The 26,692-nt window shown below is 42.2% G+C and overlaps 1 protein-coding gene across 3 annotated transcripts in view; it reads right to left on the reverse strand.

The window, feature by feature from the left end:
* Positions 1–1,261: 1,261 nt before the first annotated feature.
* The window catches only part of USF3 (upstream transcription factor family member 3), a 34,871-nt gene continuing 9,440 nt past the window's right edge, over positions 1,262–26,692 (reverse strand). The window contains exons 2-8 of one of the 3 annotated variants that reach the window (XM_014884177.2): positions 24,982–25,063; positions 24,488–24,558; positions 22,309–22,373; positions 20,337–20,365; positions 17,895–17,977; positions 16,771–16,867; positions 1,262–15,700 (exon numbers count right to left, since the gene is read on the reverse strand). In XM_014884177.2, coding sequence (XP_014739663.2) covers positions 9,240–15,700; positions 16,771–16,867; positions 17,895–17,977; positions 20,337–20,365; positions 22,309–22,355 — 6,717 coding nt within the window. In that variant the 5' untranslated portion in view covers positions 22,356–22,373; positions 24,488–24,558; positions 24,982–25,063 and the 3' untranslated portion in view covers positions 1,262–9,239. Of the gene's footprint in view, positions 15,701–16,770; positions 16,868–17,894; positions 17,978–20,336; positions 20,366–22,308; positions 22,374–24,487; positions 24,559–24,981; positions 25,085–26,692 lie in introns of those variants that run through there. The other 2 variants (XM_088159044.1, XM_014884175.2) reach the window with 2 other exon arrangements.

Here is a 26,692-nt window from a genome sequence, read left to right on the forward strand (position 1 = left end):
GCTCTGCAGCCCCCAGAAATGCAGCTTGTCTTGAGTGCTGCTGTCCTCTAGGCCACTGTCCTCGGGCAGGAAGAGCAGCTTGCTGGCTACATAGGGGACCCTCGTTCCCTGATTTGAAGGGGTCATGCTGTTGTTGTCTCACCTTTCTCTGCTCACAGAGGGAGAGATGTGTAGGGGTAAAAGCAGAGCAGCACTGTGGAATTGTGTTGGGAGGTGAGGGGGCCTTTTTTGCTGCCCATGGGCTGGTTGCAAAGTCTCTGCTTCCCACTGCAGTGCCCGTGCTCAGGGTAAGCTGCTGTCACAACTCCTGAAAGGGGAATAACGGCGCCATGGGCAGGGACACCTCCTACTAGAACAAGTTGCTCAAACCCCCATTGTTGTTCAAACAACCAGGCCCTTCTAAAGATGGTGCATCCACCACCTCTCTGGCCAATCTGTTCTAGTGTTTTACCACTCTCACTGTAAAAAACTTTTCCTTACATTCCATGTTTTCTCAGGAAATGTAGGTAATTTTTTTCTGCCCAGTACAACTGAAAGGAGAAGGAAACAGCTTCTGTACAATACTAATATCCACTCACAGGTTAGGAAAACTATCAGTCATGTGAGCTGTTAAAATTCCCCCTCTAGCCTCTGGACTGGCAGAAGAGCAGCCAAGGCAGGGGGAATGCACTGCAGTGAAAGAGGAGGGCAGCTCCCTCGGGGCCTGTTTCCCCTCCTCTCTGCTATGACTGAACTGTTAACTGGCTGTCACTGAAGGAACAAAAGCCCCTCTGTCTTAATACTACATTTCAGCCTTTTTTAAAATTAAGACCTTCCCTAAAGGCAACTTCCACACCTGCAAGAATTTTGAGGTTTACAAGCTAGGTTTTTTGGAGTCCCGGGAAAGAATTGTTTCCTAGCAATTCTGTTAACCAGTATTGTGCAATGTCCCACAAAAGCCTTAGCATACCGTGAATGGATCTCCGTACTGCTCTCACCCAAACTGCATCGTTTAGCTCCAAACTGTGACAAAACAACTATCGTAGACCACTTCCAAGCCAATGTAATGAGAAGCATTTTATAAAATGAAGTTGTATCTTAACAGTGATCGCTGTCACCGGGGCAGGGACAGCACCTGCCATGTATTTTTTAGATTCTAAACAATCAGTATTTATTTCTTCTGAATTACATAGTTCTGTATCTCCAACTAATATGGTGCATTACTCTGGTATATGCAGATAATGTACATCAGTGGAAAACTCTTGACTGTAAATCCCCAGTCTCAAAGCAAAGCTTTTATTTTTACCTCTACTTCAGAGTGAATGGCATAGCTTTCTGTGGAGAAAGAAGTAGTACCAACAGGAACACAATATTCAAAGAGTGTTTTCTCTTTTTTTTAATAAAATACTATCATGTTCATATCTATACAAATAATTATTACAACTATTAAACAAAGTATTACATTTAACAATAGAAATCTCAGAACTCTGAATAAGATCATGGTTTGGGATATTTACACCTGAATGCAACATATTTGTAAAAAGATGTCAAAATAAACAGAGCAAGATCTTATTTACATTGGAAGATGATGTTCCTGTTCATTCATTATAGATTTCTACTGCAGAGTTCCTATTTTGCATTACAAAATAGTAAGGACTTTCCACTGGGACCGTATCCAAGTCATTTACAGCTATATAAAACAGCAGCACAGCAAAATACTCTGGACTGAATATAAGTAATTTACATTGTGGAAGGCAACAGCATCTTTGATAAATCTCCTGTGGCAAAATCCATACTTGCTTCCCTTCTCACAGTGAGGAGGCAGGAACAGGGTCCAACCCCCCACGAGCTCTGTTGTTCCACACTTGTGATTGCCAGAACAGCAGCACATATTGCAAACTTGGAAACCTTCTCATAAAGATACTTCTGGTGAGACAGAAAAAAAAGCCTTTTGAAAAAAAATTCTCAGAAAAACTGCTATCAGCAAATAATAAACGGTGTCTGTGTAACTAAGCAGGGCTTGCTCGCAGAGAGTATGAATTTGTATCATCAGGAACAAAAACCTCTGCTAAATCTTTCACCAGTTCACAGAGTAACCTTCTCGCAGTGGGAATAAAGCCTTGGTGCTCTGAGGTTTCCAATTTTCCTGCTGCAGAGGCAGCAGGAAATTGAAAACACCCTCACACAAACCTGTGTCTGCTACCCATGCTGGATCATGGCAGTGGGAGAAGGGAACAGCAATTAGGTGGTAACAGGTCAAGTGATAGCAAAGAATGAATCTTCTTATAGCACTGTATCAGAGAACAAAACAAATCTGACTGATCTGGTATAAACAGAATCAATGCTACTGTCTTGCCAGGGGACGTGGGATCATTATTAAAGTAATGAAAATGAAACTTACTAGGGGAACAGCAAAAGATGCCAGCTCTTAGCACACTCAGTCAGCCAGAAATAGCGGGAGTTTGACTGAGTCCTAGAGCCAGGACTGCACAAGTACCTCAGAAAAGGTGAAAAGACAACAGGAGACCAGAAATAAATAAATGGCCCCTCTTCTCCAGCCATGCCCTCTGCAAGTTGCCCTGCCACATGACTTGTTTACTGCAACAGCACTACAGACACCAACCAGATTAGCAGCAGCAGCAGCACAGCCTTTACAGTAGGAAATCTTTGCAGAGTTATGGAGGCTTGGGACTAGCACCATGCTTTTACTTGCTTTTCAGAGAGGTACTCTTCCACCTGGGCAGCAGCACAGTGACAAGCTGGAAGTACAACCTGGAAAACCCATTCTAGTAAGGCTCAAATCACGTCAGTTCTCATTTTCTTTAACTGTTCCTAAATGAGGTCCATTCTCTCAAAAAAAGGTATATAAATATTAACACATTACTGTTTTATTGCCTGCTTTCAAATTAAACTCTCTCTGCTCTTAACTCTCCTAGGCTGTTTAAGGGATTAATATGGACTACACTGACATACATGCAATCCAGGCCAATATTATTTACTATTGTTTGTTGAAGACATTTAGGCCAAGCTGAAGCCTGCAGCTACACAATGCCTGTCAGCTGTGGCAGTCCCACCCCAAAGTTAGAGCCCAACCTTTCCCTTCCACTGTTGGTTTTTCTAAATTAAGCAGTACTGGGTATGTTTCCTTCCTTCGAAGCCAAAACAAACCCTGTGTAAGTAGCCTTCAAAAAAAGTATTATGGAAGAGAAAATGCCATTCTCAGGCTAACAAATCACAGATAAACCCACAAAATCTTTTCCAAGCACATGTTGAAAAACAAAGGAACTGTTAGTTGCTGGGTAGTCTTCAGGAGAAAAAAAAATTGATGTCATCAATGCTTGCTGAAGAAAATGTATTTGCTTGTCAAATGGTTTTCGTTACAAGTAAATCAGAATCATTCCATCTGCAGAAGCTCCTTTTTCAAACTGCCCTCTCCAAGCACAGATCAAGGTAAGGTGAGCCTTATCAACCTGACAGCTAAGCACAACAGGTTCAATGGGAGGAGAAGGGAAAACTGAAGATAAGAAGGACTTGTAAGATGTCTTCCTGAGAGCAGAGGCTGAAGCCCTGGGGAAGGACTGAGCCACTGACCTGTCAGTGCCACAAACTGACCTAAAAAACTAAATGCAAGAAGACTGGTGAATGTGGCAGGATTAGTTTACACCAACAAGGAAAACACCAAACAATAATTAAAAACTAACAGAAATGTAACATCTAATTTCCTTTATTTTGATGTGAAATATCCAGTCCTCCACTGTTCCTCCTGAAGGCAAAAGAGCATGAGCATGAGAGAAGCTGAAACCCACAAGCTGCTCTCAAACCAGAGGACCAGGCCAGGTTCAACATTCAAAGTCCATCTTGGGCGGTCACTTACACCAAAAGGCTACACAACAGATCCAATTTTTCTTTAATTAAAGTTATCTAGAGGCCAGTCAGCAGTATAAAGATCAGGATTTGGATGAATGTGTGGATATGAGGCCCTCACAAAGAGGTCTGCCTACTTTTCTTGTCACAGCAGTCTCCTGATCCCACACCAACACCATGGGACCATTTAGCATGACTTACAACGTGTAAAGAGACTCACACAGAGCTTCAACTGAAATTGCCATGTTCAGGGAGGGCAATGAAATTATATTTCTCCATTCTGGTCTTGTGAGGTTTCAAAAAAAGGCCTGAGAAGGACGGCAAAGTACCCTGTCACAATAAAATACAATTCTCCAAAGAAGACCAAGGGTCACACAGTAAGTACTTCTCAGCCACACTGCAAAATTATGCAGTTCCTGCAAAACCCAACAGTCTTTGTATGCCTGAAATGCTTGTACTGTGATTCCCTGCACTGTAGGCATTCTCTGAGCAAGGAGGAGCTGGTTTTGGTTGTCTTTGTAAACAGAAAGGGAGCATGTGAAAGTTACTGACAGTTACTGCCTCTTCCGAAAATGATATGCAGCATGAAATAAAACCAAATAAAACCACGCCTTACATATTCTATCGTGAATACTCAGGACTGCATTTAACCTTGAGACAACAGCAGTAAATATGGACAAATAAGAAAATAGAACAAATATTTCAGTAGAAAGGGACCTATAGTGATCATCCACTCCAACTGCCTGGAGTGCCTCCATCCACTTCACGACTAAGTGTATTGTCCAAATGCCTCTTAATTATGCTTGAGGCATCAACCACCTTTCTAGAAAGCCTGTTCCAGTGTCTGACCACCCTCCTGGTGAAGAAATGCTTCCCAATGTCCAGTCTGAACCTCCCTTAGTGCCCCTTTGAGCCATTCTCATGTGTCCTGTCAGTGGATCCCAGGGAGATCAGCACTCCCTCTGCACTTCCCCTGTCAGGGAGCTGCAGAGAGCAAGGACATTGACTGTCTATCCAGATCCCTATCCCAAGCATCTGTCAACAGCACCTCCAGTATCATCAGCAAACTTGCCAATGGTGTGTTCAACTCGTGTATTCAGATCAGTGATAAATACACTGGATAGAACTGGCCCTGGAATTGAGCCCCACACAACACTGCTGGTGATCAGGTGCCAGCCAGCCATAGCCCCATTCACTGTAAGTCCTTTGAGCTCTGCCCTTCAGCCATGAACCTGTTAATGCCATTAACAGCTGAACAGCTGTCCAGATGGATGCTGTGAGGGACAGTATCCAAAGCCTTACTAAAATGCAGAAAAATTATATCCACTGCCTTCCCTTCACCCACTAGGAGGGTGATCTTACCACAGAAGAGCATCAAATTAGCTAGACAAGACTTTAGTGAACCCGTGTTGCCCATGCTTGAGGGTTGCATTATTCCTTTCAACAGTACCCAGTATAATACTCACAATTTTTCCAGGAACCCAGACTCTCACAGTCTACTTCCCTTTGTTCTTCCCTCATGCACTTTCTGTAGATTGGAATAACACTAGCTACCTTCCTGTCAGCAGGGATCTGTCCAGACTCCCAGATGTTTTGTAGATGATTGAGCAGGGTCCTGCTGTATGTCCTGCTTGCTCCTTCAGTATTCTGGGATGAATCCTATCTGGCCAAGTGGATCTGTGGACATTCATGTGTTGCAACAGGTTTAAGTTAATAAGCTCTCTCCAGTTTTCAAAGACATCATAAAATAGTGTAGTTTTCCCACCAGAGGAAACTAATATGATTTTCTGTGAATGTCTGGAATGATGAGCAGGCTAGAAGCCAGGACTTAATTTTTCACTAGTTTGTCTTGAAAGCCAAACCCATTGCTGTACACACAATTCCATTTAAAGAGAGCAAGAATGGACGCATTTGCTTCCCTCCTCAAAGACCAGACAAGTGTGTAATGCACAGAGTGGGCTGCTGCTTCAATCTCCACCCTTACCATCCAGAACCCATGGAACAATCAGTTACAGAACTCACCTCACCACCTGAGGTAGACCCTTTGAGACCTACTGCACTACAGACATCCCTTCTGTCAAGAGTCTCACCAGGGCACACCCAGACCTGCAGTTGGCTTAGTTGGTTTGAGGTTACAATGTAAAGGTGTGCCCAAAAGTATGTATTCTATCACCATCTGTTGAAATGAAGTGGGGAAGTGATCTTTTAGATATCCTCTGCTAATGGGCCATCTGATAAAATCAGGTGGGACAGTCATCGTTATCTTTTCTACAACCCATCCTTCCTCCAGGAAGATCTCTCTGTTAATGGGCCATTGAGACCCTCTGAATGACTGATAAGATTACATCATCCCACTGGGAGATGCTCCAGCCAGGGGGAGGAACCAAGCCTTTCTTACCTAGATAAAAACTGAGATTTGGAACACCAAAGTAGCCTTTTTCCACTGGATCCCAGAGGAAAATCAGACCTTTTTCCACATCATCACTGGACCTTTGGAGGAAAACTGCACCTTCTACAGGAGCACTGCTTCAACGGAACCACATCTGTCATCCAGGAGGACTGCAGCCACCATTTATACGGACTGCTACCACCACCCTGACTGACAGGGTGTCAGGTTGTATTCTGACTCTGTCAGTGGTTTTCTTTTGTACTATTGCATGTATTTTATTTTTTCCTATTAAAATGTATTTCTAACTTGGAGTGTTTCACTGGTTTTGCTTTCAAACCAGTACAGAGGCTGAGAACTGACTCATTCTTAACACCTCCCCCTGCACAGGCCAGTGTCTGCCACTCGGTGACTGCACTGTGGCAGAGAGAAACTGCCTTGCTGTGAACTGAAATACGCAATTACTTGTAAGCAACAGGAGGAGTGATGCACCACTTGGATTTAGTGTCTTAAGATAAGCTCCACCTGAATTAAATCATGATTCCAGGCAGAAAGAGACCTGGAGGTACTGGCTGACAGCCAGCACCAGTGTGCACTGGTGGCCAAAAAGGCCACTGGCATCCTGGCCTGTATCAGGAATAGTGTCCTGCAGGAGCAGGGAGGTCATTCTTTCCCTGTACTTGGCACTGGTGAGGCCACATCTTGAGTGCTGTGTCCAATTCTGGGCCCCTCAGTTTAGGAAGGACATTGAGATGCTTGAGAGCGTCCAGAGGAGGCAACAAGGCTGGTGAGGGGCTTGGAACACAAACCCTGTGAGGAACAGCTGAGGGAGCTGGGGTTGTTTAGCCTGGAGAAAAGGAGACTCAGGGGTGACCTTATCACTCTCTACAATTACCTGAAGGTGGGTGTAGCCAGGTGGAGGTTGGTCTCTTCTCCCAGGAAACCACTGACAGATTGAGAGGACACAGTCTTAAGCTGTGCCAGGGGAAGTTCAGGTTAGACATCAGAAGAAAATTATTCACTGAAAGATTGATGGGGCAATGGAATTATCTGCCCAGGAAGGTGATGGAGTCACCATCCCTGGATGTGTTTAAAAAAAGACTGGACGTGGCACTCAGTGCCATTGTTTAGTTGATGAGGAGGTGTTAGGTTAGGTTAGGTCATATGTTGGACTTGATGATCTCAAAGTTTTTTTCCAACCTAGTTCATTCTGTGATTCTGTGATTTCCAACCAGGATCAGAACTGTTTTACTTCACCTTGCAGGAAAACACCAGACCACACATTATAAGAGCAGAGACATTGTCAGGCTAGACTACAGACACAGCCCAATTATTTTTCATGTTAAAGTCTCCTTACTTTCCTGAATCAGTGTAAAAGGGCTTAGCAAAACCAAAGTTTTGGGCAGTCAAGCTGTGGAAAACTCTTCTAGGTCCCTCTTTGTGGGTCCTGTTCTTGGACATGGAGGAATATCTTCCTTTCCACCTTTCAAAAAGAAACAAAACAGAAAATCCCAGGGAGCCTGCTCCTGCCCATGCTCTCACCAGGAACTTCTGACAGGTCCTAGAGGCAACAAGATGATGCACTGGTGAGCAAAAACAAGCAGAGGATGACTGTGCCAGGGAACCTGAAGTTACTATGTTGTTTGAAGAACTGAACCCAGAATGGTACTTCCAAACACATAAAAGACAAGTATTTCTGCCTAGAAGAAAAAGCACACTGCAGAGACATTAAATAAATAAAATTTACCTAATTCTCCCCTTTCCTTTAAAGGAATTAGGACCAACACTTTTGAAGTACTGCAGACTCAGTCAGCACACACACATTCATTCCATCTCTCATGCATCTACAAACACATCATTCTTCCTCAAATCCCAATGTCTTTCTGTGTGTTTCATTCTCAACACATCCATGTTCCTCCTTCAGCCACAAACACACAGGTTTAGATAAAAGGTGCATTCAAGTGCAAAGTACTGATATTAACTCAGGCTCAATCCTATCAGCAATATCAAGTAAAAACTGCCCCCAGGAATCTCCACTCATTTTGTGGGATGCAATAGGTCCAGTCCTCCTCCCATGTGCTGCCTGGTACAACAAAGGGCTGTCACTCGCAGAAAGCTGGTGTTAGAGCATGGGCCAAAGAAAAGTAGAGGGGGGAAAAAAAAAAAGACATTAAGAAGGTGCTAAACAAGGTACAAAACCCACCCTGAGGTAACCTGCAGCAATCAACAATGAAATGGCAACAAACACAGCTGCTGTCTCTGCTGACTGCACCAGGAGTTGTGAGCTACACTGAAACATCGACTGAGTTCAACTGAAGCCACTGTTGAAACAGATCCAAACAAAATTCTTAGAAAGTCATGGGTTAAAGAAATCTAAATTTTCTAAAACAGTTTTTTTGCTGACCATGGGAGCACATATTAATTTTCACCAGGTAAAGTCAACCTTAAGTCAAGTGTATGTGACAAGCTTGAGACAGACAAAAGCTGCGCAGAAAATGCATTTTCCAATTAGCACTCAGTCAACAGACTTAACTTGTGTTGAAGCTCCTGAAGATATTTTACAAAGGAAAATGAGAAACCCAAACCATTCTAAGCTCCTCTGCAGTTTCAGGTAAACATATCAGGAACAAACTGACACCTGTAGCACTTGTTTCCTGTCTCCCATATGGATGCTCTCACTCCATGCATTCCTGAGGGCAGCACCTTACCTTGGGACAATCAGACATCAAACTTGATTGTTGGAAAATCAACAACCAATATTTGCACAGCTCTCAATGTTGCATCCTTACCCGTTTCCTAGTAAGTAAGCATTGCTATAGGCACTGGTGCTTTAGAGTTAGTAAGGTGGGTGGAAACACGACATGTATTTCAATATGGAAAGTACCATATACGTACATTTAGGCAAATAAACAGTGATGCTGTGAATGGTCTCTCCAGGGGTGCCACTAAGATCTGCTTCCTTCTTCTTAAATATATCAACACATCAGACCAGAGGTAAGTTTGCCAATTTTCATACAGCTGAGCTGCAGTCGTGACCTAAAATATGGCTTATATTGTGGGCAGGGCGGTTTGAGGACTGCTTGGAAGAATCTGAAGCAGATGTGTTTGCAATGGAAAGCAAAGGTGACATTGCTGAGCCATCTGGAGGAAGAGCTGTGGCTATTTCTGGAAACAAAGAAGTTAAGTTAAAATTGGATAAGTGCGATGTGTTGGTCACGTGCATTGGCGGCATATCTGGAAGCAAAGGAAAACTTGGTTGAGCAAAACCAACAGGCCTGGGAGGAGACAAAATGGTTCCAAATCGATTGTTTAAACCTCCACTGCTTGGCTTCTCTGTGCTTGGGTTTGGAAACATTTGGTTGGGAAAGTAAGGGATAGAAATGTCATTGGAGAGGGTAGGGTGGGCAGGAGAGTAAGGTGGATAGAAGGACGGCAGTGTGTTCTGAGGATCAACTGGGATTAGAGCTGGTGCCCGAGTGGCACTAGGCTGAGTGACTGGTGGGATGAAAGAAGCGTTAGCATTTATTGGTGGATTCATGCCACTCTCCGGAATAAAAGGGAATCCAAAATTCTGGGAGAGAGTATGTTGGTCAGGGGCCGTGTTATCACTGGACACTTGAGGGCCATCAGACATAAATCGGACAATGCTTCCTCTCTTTTCTATCATGGACTGTTGGCGCCCAAGGATCATGCTGCTGCTGGTGGACAGAGGAAGATGGGGAAGACTAGGGTCAAAGACATTCCCATGTCTCTGATTTCCGGATCGATTCCTTTCGGGCTGACGTATTTTAGAACCTCCATTGTCTTGCAGAGGATGCCTCGAGCGCTGAGTGACTGAAGAATTTGGCTGACGAACAGAAGGCTGCCCTTGCTCACCATTTCCATGAGAAACTGAAGGGTGAGGGTGAGTTGGCCTCACAACTCCATGCATATTGCTGGAAACGGGTGTATTCATGTGGTTCTTAGTTCCATGACTGTCTGTCATCCTCATGGGGTTGGACTTCTGTACAGAGATGTTTGGGCTTGTATTGCGGCCCTGAATGTCTCCCGAGGAAGAAGAACTCGAAAAAGGGATAGTCAGTGAACTGTTCCTTGTGTTAATTGCCCCAATGGACATGTCACAGCTTTCCCTGCTCTGGCCATCACCATCCCTTCGGATGTGGACGCTCTCCCGTGCTGGCGGACAGTTGTACTCAATTGTGGAGGAGGCACTGCACTGCGTGTTCCTTTGATGTTCTGGGATTGATCTTTGGCTTCCACTGACTTGATCTCCAAGGTGAGGGGTGAGCAAACTCTGCATGAAACTTTGGTGGCATGTGTTTTCATTTTCCCTTGATGGCAGGGTATTCCCCGTTGGAATACCCTGTACTGCCTGGTAGGGCAGTCTCTTCTGCCTCTCTATGGATGGCACAGCATTCTGACCAATTCGGAACGCTTGTGACTGCATGCCCCGGAGGGATGACACAGAATTGCCAATTTCACTATTTCTTGAAGCCTGTACATCAAAATTGCCTGTCGGTTGTTGATGGGGTCCAGAGGGCTTAAATGTTTGGCAATCAGAAAGACGCTGCACATCCGAGCCAACTGTGTGGTCGACCGACAAGCGGCCCTGCATATTATGAATCGCTAGCCCTTTACTTCTAGAAACATCAAGATAGCTTCTCATTTCAAGCTGGTCAGAAACTCTAGGGCCTTGAAGAGATATTCCTATTCTCTGCTCCGAATTAGAGGGTGTCTTCCCAATGAGAGCCTCAGCAGAGTAGCTGGAAACTCTGTTTCTTTCCTGCCTGTGAGGGGTGCACGTCATATCTGATGGTCTGGTTACAATACTGGCCTGGGACACCATTTGCTGCTCTAACCCTCTTGAGGTCATAAGTCTTTGCATCTGATTGTGCCCTGACACGTGTTCTGAAGTGGAACCTTGCTGTCTGCTGCCAACATCCTGTTGCTGCTGATGCATAATATCCTGATTGATATGGCTCTGAGGGTGGTTATGATGGTTTCTGCTTGTTGCAGGATTTTCACAGTTCTTTTCAGGCTGGGAAGCGCCAAAGTGCTGCTGCATTTGCTGCTGCATTTGTTGGTGGTGAGGATGGGGCTGACCACCTTTCTGCCGTGTTTGATCACTTCCATGGTGTTTTTGCTGTAGAGAAAGCTGTGTGGCTTGTGTTCCCTGGATGAGATTCCGTTTCTTTTGCATCTGCACCTCCTGCTGTATTGTTCGCTGTTGGTGGACACCATGGGGTTGAGAGTGGACTGAGTTTTCCCCGTGAGTGACATGGTGCTGCAGCTGGTACAAGTGGTGCCTCTCTCTTAACTGCCCAGCTTGCTGCTGCTTCAGGTATGGGTGATTACTGTGAAGGTGAGAGATGCCTTGGGCAGGGACATGTTGAATTGCCTGCAAGTGCTGCCCTGTCTGGCCTGGCTGCTCTGAAAGCGGCGGCTGAGAACCACACTGAACTTCAGTTTGTCTCAAAGGTGGCGTTACAAAATTGCTGTTGGGTGGGAATAACCTATTGAGGCCATCAGCGTGCCCTTGATTGCTCACTGGTACCACTGAACTGGATGAATTAGGAGGAATCTGACTAACCAGCATCTGTGTTTGATCAGCAATACCCTCTGGTGTCCGGTTCATCAGTGCCATCCCCTCAAGCCTTATGGGTGCTGTCTGGCACTGCTTTTGCCTTTTTGCTGTAGAAAGCAGAAGGTCATCCTGAACAGACCTCTTGGCAGAGTCTTTGCGACCTTCATGGTTTTGCTGCTTTAAGTGTGATTCCTGCAGCTGGGGAGCCTGCATGGTGCTTGCCCTGATAGCATTCAGTTGTTCCTGAGCATATTCACTCATCAGAGAAGGTCCTGGGGATGGATTGATGTATGTGCTAGATGGAAGGGAGAGGCTCACAGTTGCAGGAACACTTGCAGGCTCTGAAGACTGGGATAAACCTGAGCAACTCACCAGGGGATGGACAATGCGGTTCTGATGTATCAGATTATTCACACTTAGACTGGTTATGCTAGGAGTCTGAGAAGTGGAAATCTGTAAAGGAGCGCTTGATGTTTCCACACCTCCTACAGAGCAGCTTGGCTTCTCAACTTGCCTGTCAACATTTGTTGGTGCTGTTTCGTGAGCACTGAATTTGTTCGGGGCCACTTCCAGTGGCCCTGAGTTGTTTTCTTTTACTGACTGAGGTTTAAAAGGCTGTTGCTCTCTCTCCAAAAGTGCAGCCTCAGACTTAGAGATGACATCCCTGTTGTTAACCGGTATTCCTCCTCCACCTTTCTCAAGGCTTTCCTGGTCAAAAATAGCTCTCGCTGCAAGAGCTACAATATCAGTCTGTTCTGAAAATGTGCAGCTGTTACAGGTACTGGTTGAGGTGCTGCTTGTGATGTGTTCTCTGGTGGTATCTGGCAACATCGATGCAACTGAGAAGCCTCGACTGCCGCCAGAGCTGGTTGACATCGGGGAGTCTGCCTGCCTGCTAGTGATAAGGGAAGCACTCACTACTTCCTGATCAGAGATGCAGGAGTGAGGCTGGGAGAGAGTGTCACTTTCTGTGTTCATCAGCAAGAGTTCCTGCTTCTCAGGCAAATCAACATTTGATTCTGCTGATTTAGAGTTTTCCATAGGAAAATTAGAATGCTCTCCCTGAACAGCAAATGAAGAGGTTTTTTCCACAGATGTTCTTTCTTTTGTGAGATCAGACAGCATTTTGGTTAGACCCTGTCCTTCTAGCAAGTCCGCATCTTGCATTACCACTGAGGAATCCTGTGCAACGTTGCAGGACTCCGAAATAATTCCTGCCTTGGAAGTATGACCTGCTGTGTTGCTCTGTACTGCTAAAGTCCCATTTGCAACTTGCAAATGTGTCACCTGTGCTTCTTTACGAGAGGATGTTAAGGTGTTGGGAGGTTCGCAGGGTTTGGGAGACTCTGACAACTCAGAGGTAGTTGGTAGGTGGCTCTGAGATCCCTGGGCCTGCTGGTGAGGAGCAGCATCTTTAGCTGGCGGTGGAGAGAGCTGCACCTGCTCTGACACTGCAGACTCCAGTGGTGAAGAAGTAGGCACCTCTGCCAAGTTCAGCTCTGGAGCAGAGGGGGTTTTCACTGCCTGTTCAGATCTCACAGTCTCTTTAGAAGGAGAGTCAGAAATGCTGATGCTACTCGATGCAGCTGTGCAACTCGCCTGCGATGTGGTTATAGCCTGTGACACTGCTGGGGCATTTTCTGGCAGCCCTTTGCCATTTGAAGGCTTTGCCACCGTTCCCACAGGAGCACAGTCCACCTTCCCTGCATTTTTGCAAGGAACTGCTGAGCAGGACACTTTATTACTGACTGCTTGGTGTTTCTTTGTGCTTGGCTTTTTGTTTGTCCTTTTTGATTTTGCACTGGATGGCAAGCCAGCAGCTGCTTTTTGCGGGGAAGCAATTATGGAATTAGATGCACTGGTTAATACTGAAACCTCTGCAGGCACTGAAGATGCCACAGAAGTTGGCAATGACACACAGTTGACTGTGGCAATCTGGTTATTGACAGCTGCAGGATTGGTGGGGTGGCTGAGAGACAAATGCAAGCAGCTCTGTCCAGCCATTTGTGATATGCTTTGATTGAGGTTAGCTAAAGCACCAAATGTATTGAGAGCAACATTGGTATTTGGATCTTCACTGGTGGTGGGCTGAATAATTTGCATAGGGGCTTGGTTTGAAGCTCCAGATGAAGACATCACAGGCTGCAATGCAAAAAGCTGCCCATTTAATGAGATAGTCTGAGGGTGCTGCTGATTGGACATTGTCACTGAAAATGTCTGCGTAGAGCTAGAAGACGGCAAAGAAGATGGCCTTGGTAATATATGGACAAGGTGTTTCCCTCCAAAAGTCTGTGGAAGAGAGGCATTTTGCATGGAGCCACTGGAGTTGGCAACTACAGTCGGTCCATTCACGGGAACTCTTACAGAAGCAGAAGGTTGAGCGGAGATGAGGGGAAGAGGATTCTGATTTGCAGCTTGTATAATTACAATTTGCTGACTAACGTTTTGGCTGGGAACTTCTGCTCTCACAATGGGTGGGCACGGAGCAGGGTTAGGAGGCTGGAGAATGATGACATTCTGGTTAGCTGGTGCTCCTGTCACAGCTGAGGCGACTGGCTGGGCCATCTGAATCACCTGCATAGCTGAGTTTAATGGAAGGATATTTCCCGCAGCCTGAGCTTTGACCTGTGACTGGCTGATTAAAGGCTGTATAGGTACGGGTGGGCAAGAGGGCAAGGTAACTACAATCTGTTCAGCTGCCTGGCCATCCCCAGGCAGAGAAGCATGCAAGCTGATACTTGCAGTCAAAGGCCTGCTGTGGGCAGAAGACACAGTCCCAGCATCACTGACTGGCTCGTTGAGGAGGGAAGTCATTATCCCAGATTGGGTCTGGCTCAGTGGCTGAACAGTGTTTCCGGCCAGCTGCAAAGTCGTCCATGTGGTCTGTGTGTTCCCGGCTGAAGGCATCCGGGTAAGGCTACTTTTCAAGTCTGAAGTGCCAACACCTGAAGAGCCTGAAAAAGACCAGCAGTTCTCCAGGCGACTGGCAGCCAGAGTGCTTATTGCTGTCACAGCCTTAATTCCTTCTGCTGCAGATGTCACAGGCGTCCCAGCACTGCTGACCACCTCCGTACTTTTGAGGACATTTGCAGAAGAGCAGCTCTCTGCAGTAGACAGTCTCACAGGTGGCACACAAGCTGTGTCCGTGGCTGAAACACAGCTCTCCTGGAGGTCACTCCTGGAATTGTGTGTATTTGAGCAAGTTGCATTCACCTGTTGAACTTGGGTGGCTTCCACAGAGTCACTGGAAGGAAGGCTGGTTGCCTGCAGGAGTGTTTTCTTTGTTGATTTAGTGCCCTCCTCATCATTGTTACTTTTGGGGAGATTTTGCTCAATCTGTGGTGCATTACTTGAAGAACACTCTAGTTCCCGTTCTGCTGCAGGTCGAGGTGTGCCCTGTGAGCTGGCAGGAGCAGTGGTGGGCACACCTTGCTCGTTCTCTGGGGAAGACAGCTCAAGAACATTCCCTGTTGGACCTGTCTGAGCAGATGCCAGTGGAGAAACTGTAGGTTGTGACCATGGCTTATTTTCTGTGGGATAAATACCAGCAATCGTCACAGGAGTCACTAGATTGCAAGTTCTCTGAACAGGCACAACATTGGCTGTTTGCTTTTGTAAATTATGACCAACATTAAACGTTATTCCCTGCACAGATGCTCCCTGGTTATTTCCACTGGGCTGAGTCCCATTTGAATAGACAATGATGTTCTTTTGAACCTGATCACTGGGAATAACAACTGAGACCTTGGCGTTTTTGAGGCTTCCTTTCCAGTGGATTGTAGGATCATCATACAGGCAAATATCATTTGCTTTCAGTAGCTCGATGTATCTCCCATTTTCCTTTTGCAGTTCGTCCAACTGTTTCCGGAGTTTTTTTATCTCTTCAGCTACAAAACAGTGAGAGCACTCCATTACATCAGCACCAGAGCAGACAATGAACTAATGTTGCCACATGATTTAGAGAGTAAACACTGTGTAGTAATGAAATAATTTGTAGAAAAAAATGAATATATTGTTAATAATGTATGCTCTTTTCAAATGGTTAGCACAACCTATGTGCTCTTATCCTGATAAGTCTCTCTATTGAATGAATTTCAAAGACTATTCCATTACCAATAGCAGGATATATTAAATTACTTAGGAAAAAACATTAGGACTAACTCAGATGAAACTGAATGTTAATCAAAATTGTTTAATTCCTGAAGCAAAGACAAGCACATTAATCTTTTTCTTCTCCCTGCTCTTTTGCAAACACCAAAACTGTTTTAATTGGTAATCTTACAGCTTCTCAGAAGAATTAAGTTTCATTACATCTAAAAATTAAACACAAAATTAAATACAAAGCACTCGTGTAAAGCCACAAAAACTGGCAATGCACTTGGGAGATGGCTCATCAAACTAGAAAATCACAATAAAGCAGAAATAAAAATCACAAACCACAACATTAACTCTGAGATTTTATTTTTCACACCTCCATCACTGTACTATTACACATCTATTCAAGTAAATTCTATATGATACATTATATTTTTATTAAATGAGCAGTTATAACTTTTACAGCTTTTCAAAGGAAAAAAAGCTTTATGAATTAAGAAAACTTCATCTTTTCAATGAAAAACATCTAACTGAAGTTTGTCAGAAATCATTCTGATCACTACAGTAGAATAAACTGAGGCAGAATTTACCAGATGATGCCACATCACCTAAAATGCTCTGTAATTACTGTACATCACAATGCAATTGCTTCATTATCTCCCAGCTACGTGCTAGAACACTCACTTGAGCTTACTGCTGGCTTTTTGTTCCAAGATATTCTAAGCAGCTGTATTTTTCCTGTATGTGCATAATTTTTTGGGATTCCTGTTTGTGGTTCCAGGCTTTGTTGTTAGTCAGTACAGAGACATAGCAGAAGTGAGGGTCAGAAATTCTAGAGCCCCCAGCCAGCATCTGTACTTACCCTGCTCATTGTTCCCTCCATTTAACAGAAGTTCATCATTCTGCCTTTTCATTTCTGTTATATACTTAAAGGCCTGATCCAAGATCATGTTCTTGCTCTGTAAAAGAAAACATATATATATAAAATTAGGAGAAAGGTCTAGAATTTGTAAATCCATTAGTGATGAGGCTGCACTTACTCCAAGAGGTCTTTACTATAAAATTATGCTCTGAATATCACTGAGTAGGGTTTGTTTTCTTTTGGTTTGGGTTGGGGTTTTTGGAGGTTGTTTTTTGGTTCGGTTGCTTTTGTAAGATGAAACTACAGTTTTTGTGAGTGATACTGACCCTAAAATGCTGTGAGATTTTACAGAGTAACATTTTCAGTGCTGGAACTGATACTTTCTGATGCCCAGAGGTAAATACTAAGGCCACAGATCCTGAACAGCCAGCATCCTTTCCTGATGATCAGCCTAAAATTCATGTTCACTAATAAACATACACATCACATGGAATTTCCAGGATATTGCCTTGTAAATATTTTATTAGGAAAAGAAACAAACATGGAACAACTATCCAGGGAGATATATGCATAATTTTGAAAGTAGTGTACTAGGGAATATGGAAAGAGAAAATAACCCATCCACAATCATCTTTTTATGAAACTATGCCTATTCTGCCTGCAAAACCTTTGTTCACTTAATTTCTTCTACTGTTCAGTAGGAACAGTCTCTGCAGGGTATTCCTCTACCTTGAAAATGATGCTTCTGTGCATCAACTTCAGAGCATTTGTCTTGCTTCATCTTTTGCAAGGGAAGTAACTTAAATTACTATTACTATAATTTCAGTTTCTGAATTGCTTTCAAGACATTATATGAAGGATGACAAAAATAAGCAGTCATATACAACAATTTCAGATAAAATGCTCAAAATCTGTGTAACTGCATTCATGTGACCCTGCACTTCCAAACAGAAATTCTATTACGTTTTTAAAATACTAATAACTAGTGATATTTTCGAGTATATTGATTCAGACAGTTTTGCCTTTTTGCTAATACAAATAGTAACATAAGTATTTATACTTCAACAAACAAACATTTGAACATTTGACAGGAAACTTGTATGCACCTCTGGATGGACACTCACCTGCTTAAGTGCTGGAGAGCAGGGAATGAGTTCTCCAATTCTGTTTATCCCAGCATTAATCTTCTTCTTCCGATGTCTCTCCACTAAGCAAAAATAATATGTACTGTGTCATCTGGTTGAGCAAGTCAGTACAACAGCAGCACAACTAGGACAATGTAAGGGCTCCTAGATCCATTATTTCATTACACATTGGAACATGGAGTAGCTTGAGTGAGGAAAAAAGTTCCTCTAGAGTAAATCTCAGTTATCAAACTCAGTGGAATCAAAGAGTCATAACGTGAATAATAGCTATACCTTCAAAAGGTGGGGACATTTTGGACCCCTTAATGAAAAAGTAAAGTTCCTACAACTCAAAATTCAGGTTTTGAAACTGCTTTCTAACACAGTTTTATGACACTCTCTTCATAAGATACATTGATTAAATTTAAGCATACAGAAAGCAAATGAACAATGATCATGGAAAGAATCAGTTTCAGATTTGGGAAGCAAACCCATACCTCTTAAATGCTGTCAAATTTAGCACCAAAAGAGAAATAATGTAGATTTTATCAGTCTTCAGGCTTAATTTTAAATTTATATTAACATAGCAGCCAGCCAACACTGAACATAGTTGAAGCTTTAGGTATATATACAATCAATTACTCTTGTCTATGTCCAAAGGTTTAACTATTCCCTAAGGTCTAACTGACGGCAGTAAAGAAAATATTGAATGGAGATTACTTCCAGTGAAATACCTATTTTGCAGAAAGTCAGAAAATGCTTGATTTATAGTCTTCCAGTCATACCATTTACCTCTTCAATAGGTCTGAATATTGGCAGAAGGGGTCTACACTGTAAGTCTAGGAGTGTAAATACCTCTGGCATATTTTTTACAGATAGTATCTCTGTTTTTGATCCACCACAGTCAGCCTCTTTCACATATGGTTAATTCTCATGTAGCTATTTTATTTTTACTGAAATATTTTCATGTTCTGTGCAAACTTAAAGCTATTAGATGTCTTTAAAAAATAATGACAAAAAGTTCTGCCATGGCTTTGTCAGGACTCAAATCATTATGTTGTTCGTTTATGGTGCTGAATGAACCTTTTGATTTGTGCAGTTGCTCTGCTTTTGGTGGCACACAGAAACAAACTGTGACCTGCAGGTAAGCGTATTTCATTTTGCTCCTTTACAAAAGACTGGCTAGTTTAATTTAAACAGTCTTATTTCAGTAGCCTGTCACTTCAATTTACCTTTCTCAAACTATTATTTTTTTACATTTCAGGAGACAGAAACAGGCCTAAATACACTAAATGCAGCAAGACAAAGTTTCTTATGCAAGAAATTTACCATACAAATTACAGCACCTCTGTAAAAATTAAAATGCAGGATACCTGGGACTTAATCTTTATACTCATACATACAGATAGCAGTGTTTGTGAAGTGTTGCTCTTCTGTTTTGGTAATATTTGCAACACTGTCCTCAGCTTTTCCAGAAATTAATGATTTAGAAAGTATAGGCTTGGAAGGAGCTGGTCCCCACAAACTTCAGGGTTCAGCCCAGGTGATAAAATTCTGGAAAGCTATCAACAGAAACAGGAACTGGGAATTCCAATGAGGCCAGCAATCTTAGAAGTAAACTTGATAAGACTGTTTCCAGATTCTTCTAAATCCTTAAGAGATTGGCCACACCCTGAGCACACTCAACAAGCACAACATTGCACAGGCTTCACATGGAAACTGCTCAGTGTTTCTTCCAGCTGAGTTTGTGAAGACCACATGATAGATAATATTGTATCTTACTCTAATCATTGTCTTTTCAAAGCACACTGCGAAATTCTGATTCAATACAATAAAAGAACAACTGCAATGAATTTCTTTGGATAAACCAGGCAAAAGCGTGCCAGACTCTTCCCCAGTCCATCTTTGTGTTCCTACTTGTAGAAGATGCCATTGGTGCTAGACACTGACTGGGTGCTGCCCAAGGTGTTGCCTTGCAACATACAGCCAACATTTGCACAGAATTTCTGGGGTGTCAACATGCAAGTGGGTGCCTTAGGAATAGGCTAGAGGAGTACTTCTAATCCAGGGAGCCTCTAAAGCTCTCAGGTAGGATGTCTCTGTTTTGACACAGGTTGATATTAGTTGCATGTGAATGCCTGTGCAGTTGTTTTTCTTTGGAACTGAACACAGCTGAAATTGTTTACTTCTTAATTTACTAGCTTTGGAAAGGCAGAGTCACGGTGCTCCCTGATACTTTAACTTTGTACTGTGGAAAAAAGCAAACTAGAAACAATCTGCACAGATATTTTATGCAAGGACACAGAAAGGTGTTAGATAGGGTGAGGCTTTTTCAGTGTACTAAACTCCTATGGAGGAACCTTCTCCATGCAAAGTATGTTTTACTACTCCAAAGTATCTGTGCTTATTTCCAGACCAAACAGCAAAGCATGATGTTCCTACCTGCATTATGTGTCTCCCGGTTTTTCTTTCTGTGAAACGTAAAGGGAAAGAACTCATGTGAAACTGAAGGTTAAAGATCTGCATACAAATATTTCTTTTATTATTTCTATTACAGCTAAAAATACTAAATATTATAATCCGCTCTGTGAACTAGAACAGCAGAAGTCACAATCAGATGTTCTTAGACATTGGTATTAAACAGTTTCTAACAAAAATTTGTTCATGTTCAGACTTAAATCAATTGCAATATAACAAGGCACACTGTAATATTCCATTTGATTATTGGTACATATTTATAGGGGAGAGCTGGGCTTTTATGTTCCTATTAAACTATGCAGTGTTCAAAAAGGCTAAAGATTGAAAAAAAATAGTTTTGTTTCTGAAGAACAAGACAGTTAAGTATTTGTCTGAAATGTTGCTTTTACATTCACTGGATCACTGAAACAGGAGAAAACTTTACCATGCAAGTTTATTTTTCAGCCACATTGCCTTCAAACATCATAGCTTCTGGAGTCAAAGAGGCTTCCTTTGTGAGAGAAACCAAAAATACTGTTCCTCTGCAGCTGCTGTTCTTTAGTGTCTCAAAATTCTGAATAGGTGTGATTTGGGTATGTGAGGGTTGTGTTTGGTTTCAGATATTCACCTGGAACTACTGGACTGATGGCAACAATCATTGTGCAATGCCCCAAATTGCTTTACTGGCAGTCAATAAATTTCAAATATATACTCTACATATATAAATAAGATGTACTATACCCATGCACTAAGACAAATACTTCCAGGAAGTACAGTAAAGCAAAGCATGTGTTTTCTGGAAAAAGCAAAATTCCAGAAAAAAACAATTTCAAAATCTTCTGTTCAGCAGCACATTCTCAGTCTAGATGTCTGCAAGGGTATGCAAAAAGCAGAGTAGCATCTTCTGCTGTCCTTTTTGACTGTTACAGTCGAAACAGTTCAGATGTAACAAGGTCTGAGGTTAGAATGCAAGATACATGTGGAAGAGGTGTGATTAATATGAGGCACAGTATATCCTTTATGCTTTGAGTTGATACCTGCTTCTGGTAACTCACTAAAGATAGTGTGCAACTAGAGTAACTTAAGACAAGGATTACAAAATAGTAATGTTACTGTTACAGGTCAGACCCAGAGACATCTGCTAAGAAATAATGCTTAAAGATGATCATTAATACTAAATATGCACAAGAATATAAGGACTGGAGAGACCCAGCTCTCCTTTGGTTGACATTACCGTCACAGAACACAAAATACTCTATTCGTCAGGTAAGAAAGAGTCATTAAATCCACAAAGACTGAAAAACTTCCTGTAGGACAAATCAATGTTCTCTCTGAGCTTTTCTTGATCATAAATCAAATCCTACATGGTTAGTAGTATAAGATGAATGCTGCATTTAACTAAGGACTGAAGAACTACTCTATTAATCATGCATTAGACCAACCATGTTAATACAAAGTAACAAAACTCTGGAAAAGTTGGAGTGAGTGCTGAGTCACTGTTACAAATTTTGGTCATAATGTTGCTGTACAACCTCAAAGTGTAATTTAAATTCCAGCAGAGATTTGAGCTGTAAGATGCAGATTCCACTGGGAGTTGAGGAAGAGATTTAAATTACCCTGTCAAAATTAGTACAGTTATCCCCCAATATCTACAAGGAGCCTCCACAAAAACAGAGGCTGTGCTCCAACCAAGGCAGCGACACAGTTTTACACACATAAGAAGAGTCAGTGAAATAATGAAAGAATCTCTTTTGCCTAAGTGACCCAGGTAGATATGTCTTTGACAAATAGTTTGGCATAGACAGGGCAAGAGAGAAACTTTTGGATCAACCCTGATGAACACACAGAACTTCTTGTCCATGCCCTTATTGCCAAACTTTTAGCTAGAAACTTTGTAACTGCAACATGACTGCAGACAACAGAACTACAAAATAGTCATTTTCCCACAGAAACTCACCGATGCTGCTTCTTAGTAGGTGTCTCGTTCTCTGTCATCTCTGGCATGGTTTTGGAGAAGAGAGCCTGAGGAAAAATCATGGAAGGAATTAACAACTCTTGCACTTTTCTGGATTCTTAGCCCACAACATTTACAAGGCTTTGCCTTGGACCACAAGGACAGGGCCCCATTACAGTGTAGGCACAAATCCATCCCCCTGGCTCAGAGCAGTTGATTTTGTGACATTAAAAATTGAGTATGTTACCTATCGGGATGTTTTGCAAAACCTGTCTGTAATGAACTGGTTTCCATTTCCCCAATTACTTTAAATACAAAAACTATTATAATCCAAACCACTTTAAGAAAACAAGAAGAGTATATGACTGTTTTTCAAATGGGAGGAGGAACAGCTGAACTCTCTCTTACCAGCCCTTCCTCCCTGAATCTGTACTCAGTTCCCAGTTTGAAATAAAGCATGAATGCTAAGCAAAGAACAAGCTACAATGAGGACATTTCATTAACTACAAATTTAGAGTGCTCTTAATGCAGGAGATTACAAAACGTACTTGCTATTAAGCAAGTTATTTATTTAAATTACTGTACAGATTAAAATGACCCAAAATGACATCCCTACATTCTCAGATATGTAAAATTCAGTTAAAGTTATGAAATGAAGTTATACATAACAGCCTAATAAATTGTACAGATTAAAATGACCCAAAATGACACCCCTAAGTTCTCAGATATGTAAAATTCAATTAAAGTTATAAAATGAAGTTGTACATAACAGCCTAATAAATTGCACCTAATTTGTCCTGATCTTGAATAGATTGGTAGCGTGTATTTAGACAAACAAAAGCATTATAAAAATACACAAAAGATGAGATTTAAGTCAATGACGGTTGAACACATATCTACCAGAGAAATGAATTTTAGAGAGCAAGTGACATAAATATACTGTAGATGACAACAGTAAAAAATAGATCTGTTTTTTGATGTCTGAGCTCCATATTTACTCTCACAGCTCTGTTCACTCTCTCACCAACCAACCAGTTATTGTAACTCTTCCCATGGACCCTCAAACTCCTTGTGGTTTCACCTTTCCCTGGCTCCTCCTGGAAAGTTCATTGGCTTCTTTTCTCTTCATATCTTTAGAGTATTTTTTGTCTGTTTATTTGGACCACAAAGAAGTGGGCGTGGTTTTTAATATAACTTTAAACACCAAGCAGTTCTTAATGTAAACTGAGCCTGCTACTACTGGCACTGACATCAGAAACCCCCAAAAGAATATCCTTATAAACCAGAAAGCCAGACACCTATGGAGCTCCCAAAGCACTGAAGCATACACTTCACAAAGTGCTCTGTGTACACACCTGTGTGTATGTGTGTGTCAAACTAACAGAAATAATCTGTATTGTACCACAACTGAATTCAGATACTGCTTTTCAGCTTTTATACTCTAGAAGTTAATTGAATGTAGTGCATTCAGTAAAGATTAGAGGAGAAGAAACATTAGGGCTGATGCTGTTTACCATTCTAATCTTTAAGTACTTTCTCCATTCCAGGGAAAACTTGGGAGACGTTGGCAAACCATAAAATAAAGCAAACAAGAAACAACCTATGAAAAGATCCAACTCAGGGAACTCAAAGATTTCAAGAACATAATTCAACTCCACCTACACAACAATGTTCACACCATCACAAAACTGAACACAATCCTCTCTAAGTTGAGTTACAGCATTCCATTTCTCCACTGGGTGTTATACACAGCCCACCTAAACACAGCCACCACAGCCCTCTCCAGCCCAGCAATGGGAGCACCTCACTTTCTATTTATATCCCTCCACAGACTTTGCTCTCTCTGTGCTCACTGCATAAATTATGAAAACACCTGACAGAGTTAACAGTCTTTTACTGTCGTAGAAAGCAGTGGTGCAACTTCAGCACTTCCATGCACACTCTTACAAACTGTGTTACCTCATCTTAAAAACAAGACTTCTTCTCGTTGAAATCCAATTAGCTTACTTCACTCACAAACTTATTTGGGTTTATACGTAGTAAGATTAATCCAGTTGTTATCCCAGGTTGTCCAAGTTAGTAAAAACTCTCAACTCTGAAACCCAAGAAAGCCAGTTTCCCACCCAAGTAATCTATAATTTATCCCTCCTGCATACAGCTGGTGATGGTCAGTAGTACTTACTCACTGATTCTAGCTGCATTCACAGGTGATGATGAAGGGGTTAGCTGGGAGACATTAGCAGATGAGCGATTCTGATTATAAAAAAGAAATAAAGCCTGGTTAGAGCCCAGCCATCTTGGACACTGTTGGCAACCAGAGAGATGTTCAGGTGTACACGGAGTGACTGAGGCCAACACACCTCCTTTCAGCAGAGCTTCCAGTGTGCCAAAGCACCCCAGCAGAATCTCTATCCATTAAGGCTACCAGCAGAGGCAGGAGAAACAGAGCAGCTGCCTGGTGATATACCACTCGTGTATCCATCACTGAGGCAGTACCTTGTGTAGCAGGTGAAATAACTACTCAAGAGGACAAAGGGGTCACTTAATTTACTGCATACTGTACTACTTCTCTTTAGTGAGGATGTGAACACATGGGCATAGTTTTGGTAAAGCAAAGCTCTCAAACATGCTTAGAAAAAGGAATATGTTGGGTTGTATCATGTGGTATTCACATACCGTGTTTCTTGATTTCTGCGCCACGTATAAAGACAGAGCTGATGTGTCAGTTATTGGGCATGATGAGACCATAGCAAATATGCTGGAAATCAAAGTAAAAAGATAAAAGAGGTCTTAGTTTTGGTGAACTTAGCATTTTTGAAAGGCTAATGTATTCACCAAGCAACTGTATTTTTTTAATCTTGCAAAAGATTAAAAAAAAAGAACCAAAGAACTATTTCTGTTTTGCAGTGTATTTAACATAAAAAGTGTTAACGTGGATTTAGATGGCCAGCCTCCATGTAGGGCTACAGAGAAAGCACAACTGTGTGAAGGTAAGGGCATAAAAAAGCACCCATCCACAAATACCCCTCCCCATAAGAGACACGGCTGTTCTGGCTCCAGCTGCACAGTCCAGAACACATTCACAACCTCATCTTCTCCCTGCCCTGAGTCAGAGCACCCACTTCTCCCTCCTGACGTAAGTTCTCCATACTCTTATAGTTTGGCTTTTTCTGTGTCCACTCAGCAAAGTTCTCTTTCTTAACAGCAGCCATCCCTATGTCCCAAAGTCACGATATACACAATATTCCAATTGCCTTATTTCTTCATGCTGAGCAGATGCTGAAATAATTCAGCAATTCATTGTATTCATTCTGGAAGATAGATAGTCAAGGCCTAAATGAAAATTTGTGCTGCAATTTATTAATACAGTTTCTAACCATTTTTTGATCCTGAAAAAGAACAGAAAATCTTTATTACATGTCAAAGGCCCCACTTCTTTCTTCCTCCTCTGCCCTTTTTTTAAAATTGTATCAGTAAGCTTCTTCCTGATGTGTGACAAGTGATGCTGTTCCCTGCATATTTCAAGCCATTAGCTGCCACACTGAGTGTATAAGCCTCACAAACATAAACTTAAAGTCTGTATTTGATATGCTTCAGTTCCACTGGAATCTACAGCCCGTTTCCTATAGGAGATATGGCATAGGAATGCTCTGACTATTACCGTAATTTCGCTTTACCGTGGAATTACTTCAAGTGAAGTTTATCAGTTTACCACTCAACCAATGCTCCCACTTTCATGGTCCCAATAGGAAAAGGCAAGGCTATACACACTATCTAATTAACCAACTAGTTTATTTTGAGTGCCACTAACAGGAGGTGGTTAAATTTGTTAAGCAACACATGTATAAAGCTCTGGGCTTTCTGCCGATAGGCTGTACCATGAGAAATGCGGTGAACTGAAGTTGTTTTTTCCTGTTCTTATTCTGTAAGGACAGAAACCTTTGCATTTTACTTGATACTCCAGGAAACAGCTCAAGCTGACAACATCTGGGAGTAGGTTTCCTTAAGGGCTGCTTAAAATATGGGCTTTGTGAATTAAAAATATAATAAAAATACTGCCTAGGTGGAGATTTCGGAGGGCTGATAAATGTTTACACTGTCTCCATTTCTCCCCCTCAGCTGTTGTATGACCAGAGCTTTGCAAGTGGGTTTCCCTTTACTTCTTCCACATCAGGTATTGCTTCTTCATGGCAAGATCCCTTCATGGAGTCTCTAAAGCAGAAGACATATATTTGCCTCATAAGCTCAGATACAAATGCATTTTAAGTTCACTCATGAAATATGCTCACTTAACTAATGTCGTCTGCAGAGAAAACGTAGCAAAATTCAAATTCTTAAAACACATGAAGCAGCAACTCATCATGTATATTTATTTAGCATCAAGCTT

This window comes from Sturnus vulgaris, chromosome 2 (genome assembly GCF_052056855.1).
Source record: "Sturnus vulgaris isolate bStuVul1 chromosome 2, bStuVul1.hap1, whole genome shotgun sequence".
Classification (NCBI taxonomy): Eukaryota; Metazoa; Chordata; class Aves; order Passeriformes; family Sturnidae; genus Sturnus; species Sturnus vulgaris.